Below are 22271 nucleotides of genomic sequence, written 5' to 3' on the forward strand. Positions count from 1 at the left end.
AATGGAGGGACATGCGAGAGGGAAGAGTTAGATTGACCTTTGAGTAGGTACAGCATTGTGGGCCTTTTCTGTGCTATTCTGTTCTATAAAACTTTGAACAAAGATTCTTCGCTATGCTTATTTTGCAAATAGCGAGATGTGGCTTTGATATAAATAATAAGCTAAATTTTACTTCAAACTATGAAGTTTAAAACTTTTTTTATCAAAACTGTTAAAAATATAGGATTTGAAAACATATGGCTTATTTGACACAAGTACAGTTAGACAAGTTTGCTTACCTCCTCCTTCCGAGCTACATGGCAAATGTGAACAGGTCGCTGATATAGCTGAGCAACCATTAAAATAGCTGCTACAGTCTGTCTTTCCGCATGTACAACTATAGGCAGATGTTTAGGCCACTTCTCAAAATGCTGAAAATGACAAAGTAATTGTATTTAAAATTCATAATTAGGCAACAAAAATATGTTAGTAGGGATACTTGCTATTCTTATAAACATGAGCAAACTCAGCGATTTCATTTAAAATGTGCTTTAATTATACCCCAAACCCCTTATCTAAATAGAATAAAAGCGAATTGTTGGGCTTATTTAGAGCTGTTTGAAACATTCATCTCACATGACTCTATTTGCAAAGTAGAAAAGCAAGAAAATTTGATAGACAAGACCAATTACAAGCATCTTTTAAAAAAAAGCACGATGAGTGCTCGGGCAAGGTAGAGAATCTGAAGACAATTGGAAATTCCATGATATGACAAAAAATTTGAATGCCACAAAGATTATGACATGGCATTGAACAACTTCAAAATTCCAGGAATAATAGTGAATAATTAGCTCCTAAATAGAGAATAAAATTACTGCACTACACTATTTAAACAACAAAGCACCTTTCTCCAATTAGTGTAGAACATTATTAAATAATAATAATGTTCCTGAGCCAAACAGGAAGGTTTACATATCAAGTCAGTGCATCTTCCAAAATTCCATGCTTAATTTGAAAATGGGACTTCTTCTTTACACTGAGTTCTATTTAAGTCATAAAAGAAAGGGAACAACAGAATCCATTTCTTGTAATACTGGAAAAAAAATATTTACTATACCTCCATCCATAAGGATACATTATCCATTTTGAGTGTTGAAAAAGTGTCATTTAAGTACATCTTTAACCCAGCAGATGAATTGCTTATCAATGGTAAAACATCAGCATTGTCCAAAGATGCTCCCAGAAACAAGGCAAAGTCACACCGAGCACCAGCAGTTGCTAACTGGAAGGAAAATTTTGTCATTTAAAACAAGTTATCCACGATCTACAACATTACATTAGCAAAAGAGAAATCTAATTTTTTTTTTTTAAGTAGTCCACACCTCACTAGACTACATACATCATTTTTGCCAAAAAAGGACGGAAGATTTAATAATTCTTCTTGTATCATGTGGAACTAATACCATTAAGCAATTGCACAATTTGCTCAAGGTATGCGGAAGAAAACATTTGGCCAATAATTTGACAATGTACCATTAAAACACCATAATCAGAAACCATGGCCATTTTTAATATCCACAATATTTCTCCTTAAATGTGACTGCATACAAAAAAGTACATAACCTACACTAAAAAACATTTTTTTAAAAAATCAAGGTAATAATTTTACCTTCTGTACAAGTGCAAATGAGTTCTGATCTGTGACTGGAGGGTTTGTGTTGGGCATAGCACACACCATAGTAATACCTCCTGCCAAAGCTGCAGCAGTGCCGGAAGCAAAATCCTCTTTGTATGTCCCACCAGGCTCCCGGAGGTGTACATGGACATCGATCAGACCTTAAAGTGCAAAGCACACCAGCAACAGATAAAACTTACTTTTAAACTCTTGCTGTATGCTCGTTTTTACACTTTTCCAAAATCTATTCTCAAATATGTATTAGTAGCCAAAATTAGCAACTCTTTATACACTTTGCCCAAAAGCTCTAATCCCAACTAAAACATTTAAAAAGCAGAGTAGTGATTGCCATTACCTGGTAAGCGAATTAACTTGAGAGATGTCATGGAGTCTACATGAGTCTTCACTGGAGGAGTAATACCGACCAGTCGCAAAGCCTAGAGCAAAAAGATACATTTTAAAAACCTTGTGTTTCCCCTTGAATAAAGCTGAAAGAATACGAAAAGAATTGCACTTCCACAACTCAAACTCTATCTAAGAACTTGCCTCAACAAACAGTTTAGTGCACTTGATGTCAGTAATTAATGGAACAGAACAATCTATGGCTAATCGCCTGGTACGGTAGCCCTTCGTAACAAATGAAGAAAGACGTCTTCCTCCAGAGTTCCTCATAGAGAGATTTATAACCAAGTCAAAGTGATTTTCTTCCAAGTAGTCCACGATACTTCTTTGCCTCTCTTTCAAAGGACAACCATTATCACAATCTTCAAATGGCCAATCCACAGCCTTAATCTGCAAAAAAACGTCAATTACTCCCATAAAATCTTCAAGCACTGATAAATTAATAAAGGAGAATTTTAACATTAGGACCAGAATCAGGAAGACTTCCCTCTACTCGTTGCAAGTAATGAACACCGTAAGATGCAAGAGTAGAATTGGGCCATTTGGCCCATCGAGTCTGCCCCGATCTATTTCCCTCTCAGTCCCAGACTCCTGCCTTCTCCCCATATTCTTCACGCCCTGACTAATAAAGAATCAATCAACCTCTGCCTTCAACATACTCAATTAACTTGGCCTCCACAGCCGCCTGTAGCAACAAATTCCAGAGTCACCACCCTCTGGCTAAAGATCACCTGTCTCTAAGGTATCATGCCCTGAATTAAGATAACTGGGGAAAATAATGCTGCATTGTAAACGGGAATACTACTTAACAAGATCAAAAACACTATGAAATTTCACAAAAATATACAGTTTTCTGGCAATTTAACATGCAAGGTTCTTAAAATTTTAATGTACGTTTATATAAAAACTATTGCCCTAATACAAGTTTTATTTTAAACTAAAATCAATGTCTTAAACCACCCAGAACCAGGGTACACAGGTCAGAGAAAAAAGACAAGTTATGCCAGACTTGTCTATGTTGCCAGTTTTAATAATATTATCAGCTGCTCACTGTTTCCCCAAAACTAGTTATTACACATCAAGTTTTCAATTTTCAGGGTGAATTTTATTTGAGTAACTAACGCATTTCATTCCAAGAGAACCATAACCTTGTCAATGGGTCTGGCTGGTTGTGTGCCTCAATGACCCAGAAAGCTACGCTGGGTTAGGGCTTTATGCTTGGTAGGGTCACCCATGCTAAACAGGTCAAAGGGTAGAGACTACGAGTAGTCTACCGGTCCTCCAGGTTTGAGGGTTCAGCTCAAGGCTAACAACCCTAACTGGTAAAACACAATCGTTGCAGAAACAGCAATGAAGAACCCTTTTACATCTGAAGGGCCACGGGCAGAGGAGGAGGGCCTTCATTGCCACCCTAAATGCCAGCTGCGTAACGGACGGCAAGTAATTTCAAATATTATGCAAACGGTCCATTCTTAACCAGAGATATAGTCATGTTTTCTGCACAGATGTAGTGGATATTTTCTCTCTCTCACTCTCAAACACATAGGTGCACACAATCCTTACCTTAATGCCATGCTCAGTGTAAAAATCTGCTGTGCCCAGACTTGCATACAGGCTGTACCCAAGTTGTTCTAAAGACTGGACTGTACTTAGCAGTTCACTCTTATTCTGGAGTTCGAAAAAGAAACCATCACATCTTCAAATTACAGATTCTGTAAATTCCAGCTCAACTTACAAGTCAGGTTCAATACAAAATAGTTGTAATAATTAAATTTAGAACTACAGACATCAGAAAGACTAATTATCAAAAAAAGCTTAATGAAAAATAAAATGAGACAAGTGTCTATTATAGAGATAAATATATTCCTCAAAAACTGCACAAATACCGATAAACTTTCATAACCACAGGATGTCAAAGTGGTTCTTGGGAAATATTGCTGTGTGATTATATAGGAACACGCAGTGTAAACTTGTCTCTCACAAATAGATACGAGATAATTAACCATTTTGATGACACAGGAGGCTCCTCGTGCTGGAATCTGGAGCAAAACTCAGCTGACCGAAGTGAATAAAACAATTGATATTTCGCATCAAATTCCTGCATCAGAACTGGTGATATGGTGATCCTAGCTGAAGGACTGGTTCCTGCCGGAATACTACTTTTGTTTCCCTTACAAGGTGCGCCCATTGCAAAGGGAATAAATACTGCAGCACCCCAACCTTTTGACATACCAGCCTAGAGAATGCAATCAGAACAGAGCAACAACCAACTGTCCAGCTCTGTGCAGAATACCACCACTCACTCTAGGCCAGGGGTTCCTAACCTGGGGCTCACTGACCCCTCAGTTAATGATAAGGGTCCATGGCATAAAAAAAGTTGAAACCCTTGCTCTAGGCTAAACGTTTTCTCATGTGACGCCAAAACTAAGTTATCAGACAATTGATACTAATGAGAGAGATAAGGGAGACAATGGAGAAACGTTCAAAATGTTAATGAGAGAGGAGAGAGAGAGAGATAACGGAAAAGAAACACAATTCAGAATACTGACAACAGGAATTCTGCAGATGCTGGAAATTCAAGCAAGGGTCTCGGCCTGAACGTCGACTGCACCTCTTCCTACAGATGCTGCCTGGCCTGCTGCGTTCACCAGCAACTTTGATGTGTGTTGTCAGAATACTGACAGATCGGTTGCTTTGAACCTGAACTGTTTGAAGTTTGATGGACAGGCAATACCCCAGCAGGGGGATAAAAAGAACAGGTTTGCTAAGGCACGGGACACCATGAGATCACAAGATAACGAGACCCTGGAAGAACGGGTGTGCCCCCACAAGTTGGTGGGAGTTTGGAGGTCCAGTTCACGGGAACCGACCATAGACACACAGGGTGCAAAGGTACGATCGGTGGGAACCTGATGTGTCAGCCCTTGCCTGGGTGCCAGGTTCACCGCAGAAGAACGGTCGTATCCGGAACGGAGGGATCACAGTCAGTGACCACAGCAGGATAGAAGACATAAAAAGGGTCCGCCCGAAACCAACTGCGAAGAACATCAAAGGTCTGCCTGAATCAAATTTGCATCTCTCTCTCTCCCTCCCTCCAACTGCACAACAGCAATTACTGCAAACTGTACTAAGCTGAACTGAACTCTGTGTCACTTGAGACTGATCATCTTACCCCTAAGACTGCGATAGAGCTTGGTTGATTCCTATTACCCTAGTTCTGTGTACATGTGTGTATTATCATTGCTAACGTGTTGCATTTATATCCTTACAATTAGAGTACTGTGTTACTTATTTCTTTAATAAAACTTTATTAGCTCCTAGTAATCCAGACTCCAACGAGTGGTCCATTTTTTGCTGGCTTGGCAACCCAGTTACGGAGTACGTAACACTCAATATCAAAGTAATCCATGTCTGCTGTTCCATATATCCTCATTACCAAAAGTGAGGAAACTTACAAAAAAACAACTGGCACACAGGATTCATTTCAGTAATGTACAGTAAAACTCCTGTAAACCAGCATGTTCAAGAGTCAGGTGGTGTTGAACTTCCAAATTCTGATTTTATTTCATTACTACTCCAAAACAAAATTTAAATTCACTTTCTTAATATATAAAAGATTAATTGTTTTATTATACAGTAGAATAATAAATTTTGCAATTAACCCAGTAAAGGAAATATGGGAACAGGAATTCCAGCAAGGAGGCAGGCAGCACAGGAACCATCACTAGATGCTGAAGCCTTAGTATTTCTGAAGTTAGATAGCAGATTATCAGAACTCTTTCCACCCCACCCCCAACCAAAGAAATGCTTGTTATTTTCAAAAACCAAGGAAAAATTTTAACATCTGCAGTGCATTTGTCAAAAAACACTTCTAAGCTGTACTTACTTTGTAGCTGCCGATTGAAAGCAAGATATTCTTTTTTGGTATTTTAAAGCCTGTGCTCAACATGGCCTTGAGATAAGCTTCATAACGATTTTCTCCAAAGCAAGCCACTTCTCCAGTACTTGTCATTTCTACCCCTAATACCACATCTGCCCCAGCTAGGCGGGAAAATGAAAACTGGGGCACCTGCAAATGAGATCACACAAAGCAAAATCAGACTTCACCACAGATGATCAAAAAAAATTACATATTCAAAAGAACACAAACATGTTTTCAAAAAACTACCTTAATAAACGGCCTTCCTTAATTTTACTCACTTTGTATTCACTTAATAAAAGATGTGCATACTTTGGCAGTAGAAACCATGTCACCTTTCATTAAATGTTATCAATCTACACTTTCAGGCTGCTTCTCTATCCACAGTTGTTACCAGATTTACTGAATATGCTTAGCACCTTGTTTTTATTTCAGGATTACCTGAAGTACAACCCTTTCCCTTTGTTTAGATCAAAGCAGGGCTTTCCATCAGGATCTTTATAACAAATGCTTCTTGATTACAACCTAGCAATCTTGGTTTCAAAGGCTAAGCCCTCACAACGTGTCCCATAAATTCTTCTGTTGGTCCGTGGTGTGTGTTTTTTTTACATCCAGCAACATTTCAAGCTTGACCTGCCAATGAACTAGTGTTTCAGTTTCATGATTTCTGTATTATTACTAAAAGCAATTGAACTTCATAATTTACACAATCTGGTGTCGCCAAGATTGTTATTTTTAAAACAGTGCTTAAAAGTAATTTGTTAAATACTGCATAATGCAGCAGAAGTTTTTCCAATGTAAATTTACCATCTAAGCAAAGCTACTGTTCTTTAAATCAAATGTCATAACGAGCATTTTAGTATTTTGTTCAAGGGAATTGCCAGACTGCACAGAAAGGCAATCAGCACAGAGGAATATTTCCACTTTCCAATTCAATCACCATTAACAGAAGTTTACCTTTACTCCAACGATTCCTGAGCCACTCATTAGTCCTACAGGCTCAACTTCTTCACCCATGATGACTTGTGTCGCCAAAGCTATCATATCCACTCCAAGTGTCTTCGACACAAATGGGAAGGAACGTGAAACTCTCACGTTACACTCTATGACCTTGAGCTGATTATCCTGTAGAGGGGATAAACGAAATAGAATAGATAAGTAATCAGAATGTCACATGCATGTGCATACCCCAGTGCTACAGTAACAGAGTGGTGAAGAGTCCATTCATGACCCCACAGACACTCTTCCAGAGCAACGTTCCTGTTCCACCCACTGGTTTTCAATGTAAATTTCTTCTCCACAACATGTTTTTTTTTAATCCAAATTCCCCTTCAAAGCCACATCAAATGGATTATGCTCAGAAACTCAAGATGTATCAGGATCCTGACTGGATTAGAGGGCACATTCTAACAGAGGCTGGACAAATCTGGGTTGTTTTCTTTGGAATGACAGAGGCCAAGGAGCAATCTGATTAACATCTATAATAATATCAGAGGCATTGACAGAGTGGTTAAACAGTATCTTCCCCCACCCGCCCCCCACCAGGATCAAAATGTCTAACACTGGAGAGCATGCATTTAAGGTGAGAGGTGGCAAGTTCCGAAGAGATGTGTGGGGTAAGTTTTATTCTTCCCCTTTTATACAGAGAATGGTGGGTGTCTGGAATGCACTGCCTGGGGTGATGCAGGAAAATTATGATAAAGTCTTTCAAGAGGCCCTTAGACAGGCACAGGAATATGCAGAGAATGGAGGGATAAGGACACTGTGTAAGCAGAAGGGATTAGTTTAGTTTGGCATTGAATTGTTAGCTGGGTAACTTGGCACAACTTTGTGGGCTGAAGCTCTTGTTCCTGTACTGTATTGTTCTAAGGTCTATCTCTATCCATAACTTTTATATGGTCATAAAATTATCAAGATTAAAAATTTCAATGCTCCAATGTCAAATTATGTAATACAGGCTCAACTACTGGACTGATACCAGAAAACAGAAACTATAGGCCAAGACATGGTTAACCTTGAAAATGCTCTAGGCTTGATGCTGTGACAGGTGAAAGGAACCCACATTTCTCATGAAAGACAAATCGTGCGGAGTTACTTCAGTGTCATCTCTCAAACAGCAACTTTTATCAATAAGGAGCAATCATTATAAGATACGCAGGAGCAGTCAGTCATCAGCAAACTCCATTCCAAGCTGATATATTGCCACTTTAAAATGGTGTGGCGTGCAGTGTTCTATCAATTTCGTTATGTCTCCACTCAGGAACTCCTTACTCAATAGCACAGAAAGACTGCAGTGGCTTAAGCAGGCAGCTCTCCATCACCCTCTCAAAGACAAGTAGAGATGGGAAATAAATGCTGGCTTTGGAAGCTACACACAGATCACAAAAAATATTTCACCATCTTTTCGTGATTTATTTCTATAATCTCTTATGAACTTGTGCAAGCTTGTTTATCGGTTTCACTCACGAACTTCTACGTTTTGCTTTTCTGATCCACAGAACAGTGTCAGTTCACATAAGCAATTCCTATAGGAAAGCTATTTTCTGATCATGAATCCAAATGACTTGCTGCTGCAGTAAGGAAAGGGAGGGTTAGGAAGAGAGGGAGAAAGAAGAGTGAACCTGGAATCTTGCTGAAACTCGTGGTTTAGCTGGAAACCAAACTTAAAAAGTAATGCGTCAGGAGAACTCAGAATTCCATCTACTACAAAGGAAACTCAAAAGTTAAATTTTACATTTGACCACTGACGCAATATTTTCACATTACAAAAGTAAGCACAAAGTGACGGGGTGGTGTGGTGCACTAACCAAAAATATTTGCCCAACACTAGCCTAATCTGCCTGGAAAGATTTTTGCAAATTGGCTTTGCACTGATCAGTGCAGCTTCTGTGGTGCTCCAGGGACTGTCAAATTGGCTGGTGAGTAATGTTAGAAAAATTAAACCGATGCAGCACAGACCACTTCTGCAAAATTGGGATTGAAGCTCACTGGAGACACGTTATGGTATCCAGACACATGTCACAGCGTGCTCAAAGTGAACAATATATCCCAAAGTGCAAGTTACCATGTAAAATATTGAATGCAATTAACCAAGCATTTCCAGCAAAGATGTCTTTCACTTTGACAAAAGAAAACATTGCTGCTTTTGTGATTTAAGTTCAATACCTTCAGGAGTCAATTATATTCAATTACATCAGAAAATAATAGGATTAAGGATACCTGGCTTTTATTTAATTCAAACTATTCAATAATAGTTTATTAAATGCGGATCTAACCTTTGCAATGAGCTGAAGATTGAAAGGTCCAGTGGCTTGTAGTTCCTGCCCAATTGCACAAACAATGGCTTTGATTCGTTCCGTTGTTTTCTGATTTAGGTCCTGCGGTGGAGTTACCAGTGTAGCATCGCCAGAGTGGACCCCTGCGTTTTCAACATGCTCCGAAATAGCTACTGCTATCACTACTCCATCACAGGCCACCGCATCCACATCAATCTCCTGTATCAGACACAAATTATGCATCTTGATCATAATAAACATCTGCACGACTCTTCGAAACTCAGCTCCAAATGATTACAACTTTACTACACTATGCCAGTTCACCACCGCTAAGTACATACCAGACTATAATGAAACTGAGACAAGAAACTATAGATGTTAGAGTCTGGAGCAAACAAACTGCCGGACGAACTCAACAAGTTAAGGAGTATTTGACCATCATTCCACCCCTACCGACAATGGTTCTACCCATCAACCTACCAGCCTATTGCACCCTTCCTTCTCAATTCTAATGCACGTACTGGCTTCCTTCCTTCTACACTCAAGTCCTGATGCAGGGTTCTAACCCAAAAGGTCAAAAATCGTGACCTGCTGAGTACTTCCAACAAATTTTCACAACTGAAACTGAATTTAATTAGGCAATAAAGAACCAGCTGCATTAATTCGTTACGATAGGATGATATTAATTCCTGCGATTCACCCCACTAACATAGCTTAAAGCTTATATTTAGCTTGTTATTTATTTAGAGATACAGTGGGGAACAAGCCCTTCCAGCTCAATGAGCTCAGCAACCTGCCTATTCAACCCTAGCCGAAACATGACAATTTATAACCTAACTGGTACATCTCTGGAAGGTGGGAGGAAACCAGGGCACATGGAGGAAACCAGAGCATACGGTTATGGTGAGAATGTGCAAGCTCCTCACAGAGGGTACCGGAGCTGAATTCTGACCTGCGACGCCCTGAGCTGTAATAGCGTTGAGCAAACTGCTGCAGGACCGTGGTTATTGGCTTTCACAATATTTCCAAAATGCAGGCTTCCAAGTCAGAAATCAGATTCAGTCCAAAACTGATGAACTTGGGACAGCTGACAAGTGTAAATGAACACACATTTTCAAAAGTTTCCAGAAATCATCAGCTAATGTGAGTACTAATACTCTTCGAATGGAAATCACACCCTTTTAAAATAAAAGATTCTTAGAAAATGCACTTCTGTTGAATTTATAGAAGGGATATCACTGCATGTGCAAGACCTCTTGATAAAGAATAAATATAATCTAAAACACAGGATACTTGATTAATTATTCTGATTTATTGTTTTCATTCACTATTTCAAGCAGAATTCTTCTCTAAACTAGGGAGGAATTCTGCTTCACGTACAATGCATGAAAACAATAAATTAGGATAATCACAAAGTACCAGCAACACATTTGAGGTGCAAAGTAATTTAGAATCACAAAAAGACAGACTTTTTAACCTTGGCCTCCTGAATGAATTTGGAAATGACAACAGGGTGTTCCTTCGAAACAGCGACTGCGCTACTGAGGAACTTCTCTAGGTCGCTGTCAGAATAAGCAACATTCATAGCAACCCCACTCAGCACGTAGGACGGGCGGATGAGACATGGATAGCCAACTTTTGAGCAAAACTCCTTGGAGGACTACAGAAAGAAAAGAGACATTTTAAGTTTTGCAATTCAATTTTATAGGTTGGAAGACAAGACAACTTAGAACGCCTCAAATGCTTATGTCAATAGTGAAGTGAACTAACTTGTACACTTTATATGGATTAACTGCTTGCAAGCACAGTATTGGACACACACCTCTGTATCTGACAGCTCCTTCCACCGTGGCTGGCTGATACCAATTGTATCCAGCATTCGGGAGAATTTGAAGCGATTTTCAGCGGTATCAATGGATTCTGGTGACGTACCCAAGATTCGGCATTGCTGACGGTGAAGATCCATTGCAATATTGTTTGGCAACTGCCCACCCATTGACAAGATGATACCCTCTGGATTTTCCAGTTCATAAATATCCATCACTACCTGGAAAAAAAATGTACAGTCAGACAAGTATTTCAGCAAAAGTGAAACTTACTAAATATTGCCTCCACCACCACCCTCGCCCACACAAGTTGAACAGCCCCTTGACAAAGTCTTCTGTCAAAACCCTTTGCACGAATGGCCAGATTAAGAAATTGATAACATGATGCCCAGCACAAAGCAATCGACTTGAGCTTTCTGAGACAAGGTACGCTGTTAACTGTCATAGTTAAGGCCTGAAAAATTGGCCATCTTCTAAACAAGCGTTAGGGGGAAAAAAATAATAATCAGAATTTAAGACAACCTGGGAAAGGTATCAGGGTTCCAGATATAGAGATACAAAAGAATCAACTATTATTCAGTTGTGGACAAACAAGCAACTGCATGAGCGGAACCACTTCTTAATGTTTTATAGCACCATTTCATTTTGAACCAGGATAATTCTGGAAGGACAATGTTCCCTTACCCCAAAAGAAAACTCAATATGAAATGCGATTTTATGAAAACCACAAAATGTTTTGCCTGTAAACACGAGTCTTCATATCTAAAACTGCAGCAGGTTAAAAATACATTTTGTTGCATAGCATTGGTCAATCCTGTGATTAGTAGCTTCGATTTTCAATTGCCAGCATGGTATATATAGTCCATATCCTGAAGCCCTGCATGCACGAAGATGACATCACTCAAGTTAACGCGGGCAAAGATGCTTGTTCTGAATGGCTCAGCACCTCACCACACGATGTATCCGAGTCGGTAGGATACATCGTGTTGCAGAGTGTTTAAAAAGGGGCATTCAAGTTCAAGCAGCAACGTACAGGTCCCTCCACATCTTACAAATACCCATTTCTGTACAACTTGCACGTGAACAAGTGTCTGAGAGCCCTGCGTGATGGATATGCCAGCTGCTGCAGGGCTGGGGCCATCTTCTGCCAGTGAGGAATCTGACCGGTGACCTGTTTGGTTAACGAACAGTCCACAGAAACAGAACTCTGACCTAATCTGGGGAGGACCTGGACTTATAGTTACAGAAAAGCATATCCTCCATTTCAGCTCACAATAAATGCATCTCATCGTGATTGGAATAACATTTGCACTTTGTGTCAGCAAGCTAGATGGAAGAATGCGATGGAAAAACGATTTCTATCACAGAGGTGAGGAAATATATGCAGAATTAAAAAGGCTAAAACCTAACTGACTTATTAGCAGCTTGACAAATCGTGCTGTGAAAATAATGGACGAATAAAGAAGTGTTGGTTCCATGTGAAGCTTCTCAATCTACCCTTATCAAGACATGTGATAACACTGTACATCAACAGCTCGAAGCAGTATCCTGGGCTCACTTGGCTACAGATTTTCCCAAGCTTGGTGAGCAGGGACTCGGTTTTGCCAACTGAGAATGCAAGCTTGCTAATAAACACTATGTACTTTTAAGTAAAATGTGTTTACAACAGTTATTCCCTGGGGCTGAACCTGAAGGCCTCTGGTAGAGAGGCAGATCGACAAAAATTGCTCTACATTATTTGTCATAAAGAGACTGGGAAGTTTACAGTATAAAGTCTGAATATTGGCTTTCTAAAAAAAAATACAAAAACCACAAGACCAGGAATGATTTAAAGTTATAGAAGTTATGTCAGCCCATTTTATACACATTACAGAAAGTACTATAACAAATAAAGCTCAAACTCAAATATGAACTATTGAAATCAAATGAAGCATCTCAAAAAGGAATAATTTTTAGCATTAATTTATTACATGAGTATTTTCTCTGCATGTATAATTATAAATGTAACAACAGGAACAAAATCTGAATCATAGGATGTACACTACTTTGAAAAGAAACTTACTTCAAAAGAAATTTCATCAAAGTAAAGCCGATCACACATATCATAATCTGTACTGACTGTTTCTGGGTTGTAGTTCACCATGATTGTCTTGTAACCCATCTGTATGGGGGATAAAAAACACAATTTAAAGGCATTTCATTTTCAAGAATGCTGAAATCCACTGAAATACACCTGCTGTTTAATCAAGTAAGGAAATCTTTGTTTTTATAGTTCAGTTGATTGTACAAAATCTAAACATTAGAAATTAAAAATAACCTATTAATTCATTACATATGAAGAAGTATATCAACAGCTAGATTTTTTCCCCATACTTATGGAAGAGTTGGGATGAATTGGACGTTCATTCTTCAAGATCATTCTAATTACATGGGGGAAGCAAACTGATGGCAGGAAAGTTGATCTGTCAGCTAATATGCAAACTGAAAATCCCCATGTCCTTCCCTGCTACTCTTATGAAGTTGAATTTCTTAATTACCCATCAGCTTTAAAATGAAGCAACTCCCAAAATGTGGTACTGACTAGAGTACTTACCGCACCCTATCTGTAACATTATAAGCCCAAGCTACATTTCCCATTTAGTTCCTTTAACATATTATTTGCCAATAAAGCAGCTTTGAAGGCTGACCTTGCGTAATTGCTTGATACATCCAACAGCACACCAATCGAACTCGACACTGCTTCCTATCCTGTATACGCCAGAACCGATCACCATCACATGCGATTTGGTAAAGTCAAGGTCATGTTCTTCGCCATTGTAAGTCAAATAGAGATAGTTGGTTTGAGCAGGCCACTCTGCTGCTACGGTATCAATCTGCTTCACCACAGGAAAGATTTGCCATTCCTGTCTCAATCGTCTCACTGCCAGTTCAGTACTAAGGAGAGACAATCAAAGCATTTTACGGCCATTATAGTGAAGACACAGAGATCTTGAACATGTCATTACTCAAGGAGAAAGAAGGGGCTGAAAAAAAATTTTCACCTCCCCAATCTTTCAACAAAAATAAGCAAAGGTAATAAGCCAATCTGAATGTTGGATTCTGATTTTTCTTTAAAACCAGCGGCTTTATTAGACAATGTCTGCCAATCTACATTATAATTAAATCTTAAGCCAAAAGCAATCTTCAGGTCTTTGAGTACAGACCAAGCTAGTGAACAGCACACTCAGAAAGTCATCATTCAAACAATGCAGGTACAGCTTGCCTCAATTTTCCTACACCACTGCTGGAAAAACTTACAACACTGCATAGAACATGATTAACTTTGGAATTTTGAGAGATTGGACAAAAGGGCAAGGTGACTAGCTACTGAAGTGTGGTTAAGACCACATTTAAACAATCGCAACTTTAATCCAGGGGTTTATAAACGTCATAAAATCAATGCAAATTGTTTAGTTACTGACCTCTGAATGGCCATTGCAATCTGCTTGTCAGAGAAACCAAGACGTTTAGCTTTCAGAAGAATAGGACGAGGCATTTCATCCTTCGTGTACAACTCAAGCTTCTTTGAGTATTCCACAATATTCTTCATTTTATGAAGAAACCACTTGTCAATTCGAGTCAACTCATAGAGACGATTAATTGTATATCCTGCCTTCAACGCTGCAGCCAGGACAAAAATTCTTTTATCCGTTGGAGTTTCAAGATCCTAGGAGCAAAATCATTAAATGGGCAAGTATTAACCAGAAATTAAGACAATGTACAAGAAGATTATTTTGAATGTTGGACCACTTAAAGGAATAAGTAGGTATCAAAGTAAAAGCTTAAACAACCCAAGGATAATATAAACACAAAAGATTCTGCAGATGCTGGAAATCTTGAGCAACTGACACAAAATGCTGGAGGAACTCAGCAAATCAGGAGTATTGTAGGAGAGGAGTAAATTGTCGACATTTCAGGCCGAGACCCTACATCAGGTCCTCAATATTTATTTGTTCCTTTCTTTATGATTTGCAGTTTGTTGTCTTTTGTACACGGAACACCTAAGATGGTGTGGTCTTTCATTGATTCTAATATGGTTATTATTCTACAATGGATGAATTGAGTATGCCCACAAGAGAATCTCAGGGTCGTACATGGTGACATATACATGTCTGCTGATAATAAATATACTTTGAACTGTACCCTATTTTCTATCAGTGAGCCAATCCTCTCAACATGTTGACTTCTTTTCTGCGCCTTGTGGCGCATCGGGTGGCAACCCTGCCGTTTCTTTAGCATTTGTCTGTTGTTCTTTTTAAAACGAGGCTGACTTGCTAGCTCAACCTTCAACCCAACACAGATAGTAAGTGTGCAAGGAGCCGGCCAGATTCGAACCCAGGACCACGGTGCAGATGCCACTACACCACCGGCCGGCCACTCCTGGTACATACCTCTCAATTATCTACTCTCAATACATTCAGAACTTTAATAAGTCTGTCAAACATTTTCTTCCCATGAGAATCATGTAATAGTATTTTTTTAATAATTATTTTCTAGCTGATAACAGATACTGGCTGGCCAATCCATTTTGTCTCACTCTTTACTTGAATCAGTGCATTTGATCTGTGGATTTTTTTTTTCCCAGGCCTTTCCAGAATAATAATAATTTTGGAAGAACAGAACCAATGCATTTGTTAACTCCACAAGTCGTTTATATTAAGACCATAGTTAGCAAGCTAATTTAGACTCCAGAACTTCTTTCAGTGGTCTTCCAGGTGATGTTTTCCTTAAGTTTTTCTTTACTTTGACATTAATTATTAATTTCAGGAGCTCTGGAGAGAGTAATCATAATACAGAATTTTACATTTGGACAGCATGATCAGTGGAATCTCACTGGAAGCAGTGCTGGAATCTCACCTGTTTACAGTTTATATTAATAATTAAGACAAATGAACTGAGGGCATTGCAGGTAACAAAGTTACATAGGGCAAAAGAATCTGCAGAGAAATATAGACAGCTTAAACAACTGGGTGAAAATTTTAAACACAAGAGATTCTGCAGATGCTAGAAATCCAGAGCAACATATACAAAATGCTGGAGGAACTCAGCAGGTCAGGCACCTTCTATGAAAATGAACAAACAGACGACCTTTCAGGCCGAGATGCTTCATCAGGACTGGAAAGGAAGGGGGAAAGATGCTGGAATAAAAAGGTGAGGGGAGGGGAAAGAGGACAAACCAGAAAGTGACAGGTGAAGTCAGACGGTAAAGGTAAAGGGCTGGTGAGAAAGGAATTTCAGGAGAGAGTGAACCATGGAAGAAAGGGAAGGAGAAAGGGCACCAGGGACAGGGGTTAGGCAGATGAGAAGTGGTAGAGGCCAGGGTGGGAAACCGAAGAGGGAAGGATAGGGGAAAAAGAGAAAAAAAAATTACCAGAAGGAGAAATCAATGTTCATGCCATCAGGTTCAGGTTGGAGGCTACCCTGACTGAATATTAGATGTTGCTCCTCCACACTGAGGATGGCTTCATCATGGCAGAAGAGGCGGCCACGGACTGACATACTGAAATGGGAATGGGAATCGGAATTGAAATGGCTGAACATGGAAATTCCACTTTTTGTGGATGAACTGGAGATGCTTGACAAAGCAAGACCCCAATTTATGTTGGGTCTCACCAAAGTAGAGAAGGCCACATCGGGAGCACCAGATGCAATAGATGACCCCAACAGATACGTGGATGAAATGTTGCCTCACGTGGAAGGACTGATGGGGCCCTGAATGGAGATAAGGGAGATGGTGAATAGGCAGATGTAGCATCTCTTTCGCCTATGTGCCAGGAGAGAGATTAGCAGGAAGGGACGAGCGGACAAGGGAATCACAGAGAGCACGATCCTGTGTTAAGTGGGGAGCGGGAGTGATTGATGGTAGGATCCCATTGAAGATGGCAGATGTTGCAGAGAATATGTAGACCCGAGGGGTGGCAGGTGAGGACAAGAGGAACTCCATCTGTCAAGGCAGCAGGATGGTGAGCAAGCACAGATGTCTGGGAAATGGAGGAGTTAAGGGTGAGGGCAGCATCAATGGTGGAAGGAGGGAAATCCCATTCTTTGACGAGGAGGACATCCTGAAAAGGAAAGCTTCACCCTGGAAACAGATGTGGAGAAGGTGAGGCACTGAGAAAAGGGAGTAGCATTTTTACAGTAGAAAGGGTGGGAAAAAGTATAGTCAAGATAGCTGTGGGAATAGGTAGGATTATAAAAGATATCCATAGACAGTTTGTATCCAAAGATGGAGAGACACACAGAGACAGGGATTGAGAAAGGGAGAGAGGTGTGAGAAATGGACCAAGTGAATTTAAGGGCAGGGGGAAGTTGGTGGCAAAGTTGACAAAAGTAACCAATGCAGTCATCGATGTGACGCAGGAAGAGTTGAGCATTACCAGGGAAGTCTTGGAACATGGATTGTTCCACATGGCCAATGAAAACACACCCATAGCTGGGGCCTACGCGGGTGCCAGTGGCTACCCCTCTTGAGTTTGGAGGAAGTGAAGTGGGAAGAGCCAAATGAAAAATTGTTGAGGGGGAGGACCAGTTCTGCCAGACGAAGGAGGGGAGTTGGTTGGGTCTTTTGTCGAGAAAGAAGTGGACAGCTTTAAAGCCTTCCTGATGGGAGATAGAAGTATACAAGGACTGGACATCCACGGTGAAAATGAGGTGGTCAGCACCAGGAAATTGAAAGTTGTTAAGGTGATCGAGGGCACGTGAAGTGTCACAGATGTAGGCGAGAAGGGACTGAACCAAGGGGGATAGAATGGGTATGAGCCATGCAGACACTAGTTCATTGACGCAGGAGCAGACAAAGACAATGGCCAACCCAGACAGTCAAGTTTATGTATCTTGGGTAGGATGTAGAAACAAGCAGTGCAGGGTAAAGGCAAATATTTCAAAAGTTCAGCTCAATGGAAAATAACGTGAGATAACCCATTTAGGTAGAAAGGAGAGAAAAGCAGAATATTCACATGCAGGAAGTACACAGGGAACTGGATATTCTCAAATGAAATACAGGAAGATAGCAGACTCATAAAGCAAGTAATTTGGGATGCAGCTGGAACGTTAACCTTCAATAGCCCAGAACAACAACAGTGAGAATGGACCAGATTGAGCAGCAATATGTGCAGCATTTCTAAGGGGAATCTCTGCACTCACCATTGAGCCCAGTAGTAGATTGAACTAGGCTGAGAGAATGGATTTTAAATTGCCAGAATTTTGGCAACATCGTACATTTGAAGAGTGTCATTATTAAAAGGGCAAGCTCAGGTTAATTCTTTCTCTTTGTTTTGTTGTATTTTTAATTAATTTACAATATACTGAAGATGTGCCAAATGTCATTTTCTGCAGCTAGCTCAGAGCAAAGTGAATTAGCTAAAAATGACCATTTATGTTCCCCTCCCTCTGATTTTCCAATACTTCCGGGATACCTTTAGCCTTTTATTAACCATGAAAATAGAAATGTGTGTTTGGAACCTCTGGCATTTTATTTCCTCCTTTTAATTTCCAAATCCACTTTTCCCCTCTATTCCTTCAAAGTTTTTAATAAACAAAAGTTTCAGACATTAGTGTCACTCGAAGTTTCTTCCTCAATCTAGAAAATAATACATTATGATTACTATTCCTCAGAGGATCCTTTAAGATTATTAATTCTATCTCATTACAAGAGATCAGATTCGAAAGTACTCATTTTTAGTTCTACAATGCATTGCTCAAAAAGCTCACACAAACTGAAAATTAAAGCTCAAGACTACCTTTGGCAATTTTATTTGCCCAATTTACAGCAAATCTTTAACCATCCGGAGACTTATGTAAAAATAAAAGCTGACTGCAAGCATTGTTCTAATATTACTTGGATGCGCCAAACTATACATGAGCTAGATTCACTGAGGTTCCTGTCATGATTTCGGAAAAAAATTAAGACACCTCCATTTGTAATGAGTATGGATTGCAATGCCTCCCATGAAAATGCCATGGCAACCAACTCCTGCCAAAAGTGATGTTCATTCTAGGTTCTCAATAAAGTTCAAGCTTGCTTGTTTTTTTGTGATCACAAATACCAAACCTTTCTCCCCATCCAGACCTGCATCTGTATTAATTTTGATATACAACTTTATCATTAACAGAGCAAAATCTCAACTTAATTTCTATCAGAAAGACATCAACTGATAAACAAAAACTATCAGAAAGTTAGGAATAAAACCTTTGTGATAACTTATGAGTTAATTACAGGCTATCCCAAGATAACAAATGGATTTCATCTTTACAGATAACCTGAAATGATTTTCTCTACAAGTCAGAAAACAAAAATCGTTCAATGTGATAACACACTATTGTAATGCATGGCATATAAAACTGATAAAAACAATTACTGAGAGGCGAGAATAAAAGAAACAGCTGCCATCCGTGGGAGCCACTGAATGCATGCACAGAAATACTGAATTGAATAATATTACGGAAACTTGTTGTATGTAATGGCACCCATAAGATGGGCATTTGTAACCAGGGGACAGCCTGTAACTATCAGGGCTTTTATCTGGAGGAGGCCGAGATGAAATAGCTTCTGACATACTTCATCAGAAGCCAGCTTCAAAGTATGATCAAACCCAACACAGTTTTCGTCCACCATTCTCAGTGCTTTCTGGAAAGCTTCTTCAAAATTACGACCAATGGCCATCACCTCACCTGTTTTGAAACAAGATTGTGCAGGTGAGATTCTCAGTTTAGAAGGTTCTGAAGATTGAACTGATATTTATTTTCACTGTTTTCTGTTCTCATTGTCCTTTAGTTAAGAAGGCAGCTCAGTGCTGCAGGCTGTGACTCATGGCTCCAGCAACACAGATTCAATCCGGACCTCCACTGCTGTTCATATATCATTTACACGTTCTTCCCGTGGCCAATTAAACCGGCTTCCTCCCGTGCTCAAACATTATAGGTTTAACATGTTAACTGATTTCTTTGAGGTTGATTCCAGTGCAGTTGATAGGAAAATCTTGTGGGAGATTGTGGGCATGAGAGGGTAGGCAGCAGGGAATTTACTGTGGGAAGGAGATTGATGCCACTGCTCAGAGTTGGCAATGTCACAATGACCTCCTCCACTGCCACAAGGAACTCTGAAATATGGATTCCCTTACACCACAAGTGAAAAAGAGTCCTTATTAAAACACTTCAACAAATATACTTAATACCTATATAAATATTGAAATCTTTTCATAAACTAAATTACTTATTTTCAAACCACCTGGCCACCTTGCATCTTGAGAAACAAAAGGACAACTTGCTCTAAGTGGCCTTTGTTAACTGCTATGGGTTTTTTTTTTTAAAACTTCAGTTCTTTCAGCAAAGGGAGATTTTCTTAATCTAAACTGTACTAAATAATCTAACTAAATTCTCATTTTCTGACTTTCAATCATAAAGATTGTATCACATTGCAGCTCCCTATACCCAGAATCATAACATTAATGGCTAATGGAAAGAGCAGCTTTTATGCAGCTGATGACTGGCAACTAGGTAAAGCTTAACAGTCTTAGTTTTGCTGCATTCTGCTTTCATCATAACCACAGTTTAGAAGATGAATAATTTTCAGCCTACCCAAGTCCAAAAACCTGATTATGAGAACTGCAATTAGCTCGAAACAATACTTACCAACACTTTTCATGGAGCTTCCAATTTTTGTGCTCACACGCAAGAACTTGCTGAGATCCCATCGGGGTACCTTCACAACACAATAATCCAGACTAGGCTCAAAATTTGCAGTTGTAGAATTTGTCACAGAATTTCTGCACCAAGTGTACACAAAGGTGGAGATCAGCAAAGTAATGCAAATGACCTTCTTCTAAGTTTAAACTGATTCTACAAAATTTATTCGCTATGCCACATATCTCCATATTAATAAATTATTTCAACTGAACAAGAGAACATTGAACCACCATGACATTTGTTTTTGCTATAGAGTTCTTTATCATCATTCCTAATACTACGACAAACATTAAATAAATAAAGCATGTTGAAACCTCTGTCCCTATGCACTTATCACAAATGCACTTTTTTCCCCAATCCACAAGGTTATCTTACCAGACTCAGAGAATGAGAAACAGAGTTCAAAGTTGAAGAAAATTGATTTTCACTAATTCCTGAATGCACTTTATCTGAAGTGCTCATGACACGCTAACCAGACACATTCCATAGACACTTAACAGAGTTGAAAGTACTATTGAGCAATACTAATTGTGATTTAAACCGATGGCTTACTTATTTTTGCTGTTAAAAGACAGAATTACCTTAGGACAGGCAAAGGAATTCCAAGACCAAGTTTAGCTGCAACATAAGCTAAGGGATAACCAGTTGCCTTACTGGCCAAAGCAGAGCTTCTAGAAAGACGAGCATTCACTTCAATGATAAAATACTGGAAAACAAAGCAGGATGCCGTATTAAATGTCAGCGAGATTAACCTCAATGGAATGCATCTAAAATTGACAACAAAAGCTAACTCCGGCATACTTACAAATTTGATTACATGCATAATACTTAAAAACTAAAATTTAGGAATAAATACATAATCATTCTAACTTTACAGTTGGAAGACCATTTCGCCTGAATAATAAACATCATAGCCTGTTGTCTTTATGAGAAACTCCTTTATAATCAACAGAGGCAACTACTCTAAAATTGAAATGGAACATACCAGGCCAGCTCTGCTCCTTGACTTTGGATGAATTCAAAATAGCTGCTTGCAACAAAATATTCCCAAGCTGCTATCACTTTAATTTGAAAGAAGAGGATGCTACAATTAATTCCCTAAACCATATAAAATCTAGTAAAACTTTTCTGCAGGTTTACACTTCCTCCACTGTTTCCGTACAGACACTGAATATAATACACAAGCCCAAATACCTGTTCAGATTCAGGGCTCAGCGCATACTGAATATTACACTCTCCCACAATGCCCAAGTGTCGTATCACTTTTATTGCAGCTGTTCTCAGCATGTTATATTCCTTATCATTTAGAGTCTGACTTGGTGCAACAACAATCGATTCGCCGGTGTGAATTCCTAGTGGATCCACATTTTCCATGTTGCAGACCTGCAGGGGTACAGAATGCACAGTTTGTGTAAATCCCTACTGAAAGAACTCCAAGATAAACAAAAATGTTTAACTGAGTGAAGGGACCA

The 22271-nt window shown here is 39.3% G+C and overlaps 1 protein-coding gene across 2 annotated transcripts in view; it reads right to left on the reverse strand.

Moving 5' to 3' along the window:
* Positions 1-22271, reverse strand: part of cad (carbamoyl-phosphate synthetase 2, aspartate transcarbamylase, and dihydroorotase) — a 93936-nt gene that overhangs the window by 40440 nt on the left and 31225 nt on the right. For both annotated transcript variants that reach the window (XM_072251418.1, XM_072251417.1), the window contains exons 13-30: positions 21994-22182; positions 21381-21505; positions 20746-20879; positions 19673-19785; positions 14538-14782; positions 13764-14010; positions 13139-13237; positions 11073-11297; positions 10728-10910; positions 9251-9469; positions 6933-7100; positions 5943-6125; positions 3620-3724; positions 2201-2446; positions 2010-2091; positions 1649-1815; positions 1097-1261; positions 279-410 (exon numbers count right to left, since the gene is read on the reverse strand). In XM_072251418.1, coding sequence (XP_072107519.1) covers positions 279-410; positions 1097-1261; positions 1649-1815; positions 2010-2091; positions 2201-2446; positions 3620-3724; positions 5943-6125; positions 6933-7100; positions 9251-9469; positions 10728-10910; positions 11073-11297; positions 13139-13237; positions 13764-14010; positions 14538-14782; positions 19673-19785; positions 20746-20879; positions 21381-21505; positions 21994-22182 — 3027 coding nt within the window. The remainder of the gene's footprint in view (positions 1-278; positions 411-1096; positions 1262-1648; positions 1816-2009; positions 2092-2200; positions 2447-3619; positions 3725-5942; positions 6126-6932; positions 7101-9250; positions 9470-10727; positions 10911-11072; positions 11298-13138; positions 13238-13763; positions 14011-14537; positions 14783-19672; positions 19786-20745; positions 20880-21380; positions 21506-21993; positions 22183-22271) is intronic.

Source organism: Mobula birostris, chromosome 2, assembly GCF_030028105.1.
Source record: "Mobula birostris isolate sMobBir1 chromosome 2, sMobBir1.hap1, whole genome shotgun sequence".
In the NCBI taxonomy this organism is placed as follows: Eukaryota; Metazoa; Chordata; class Chondrichthyes; order Myliobatiformes; family Myliobatidae; genus Mobula; species Mobula birostris.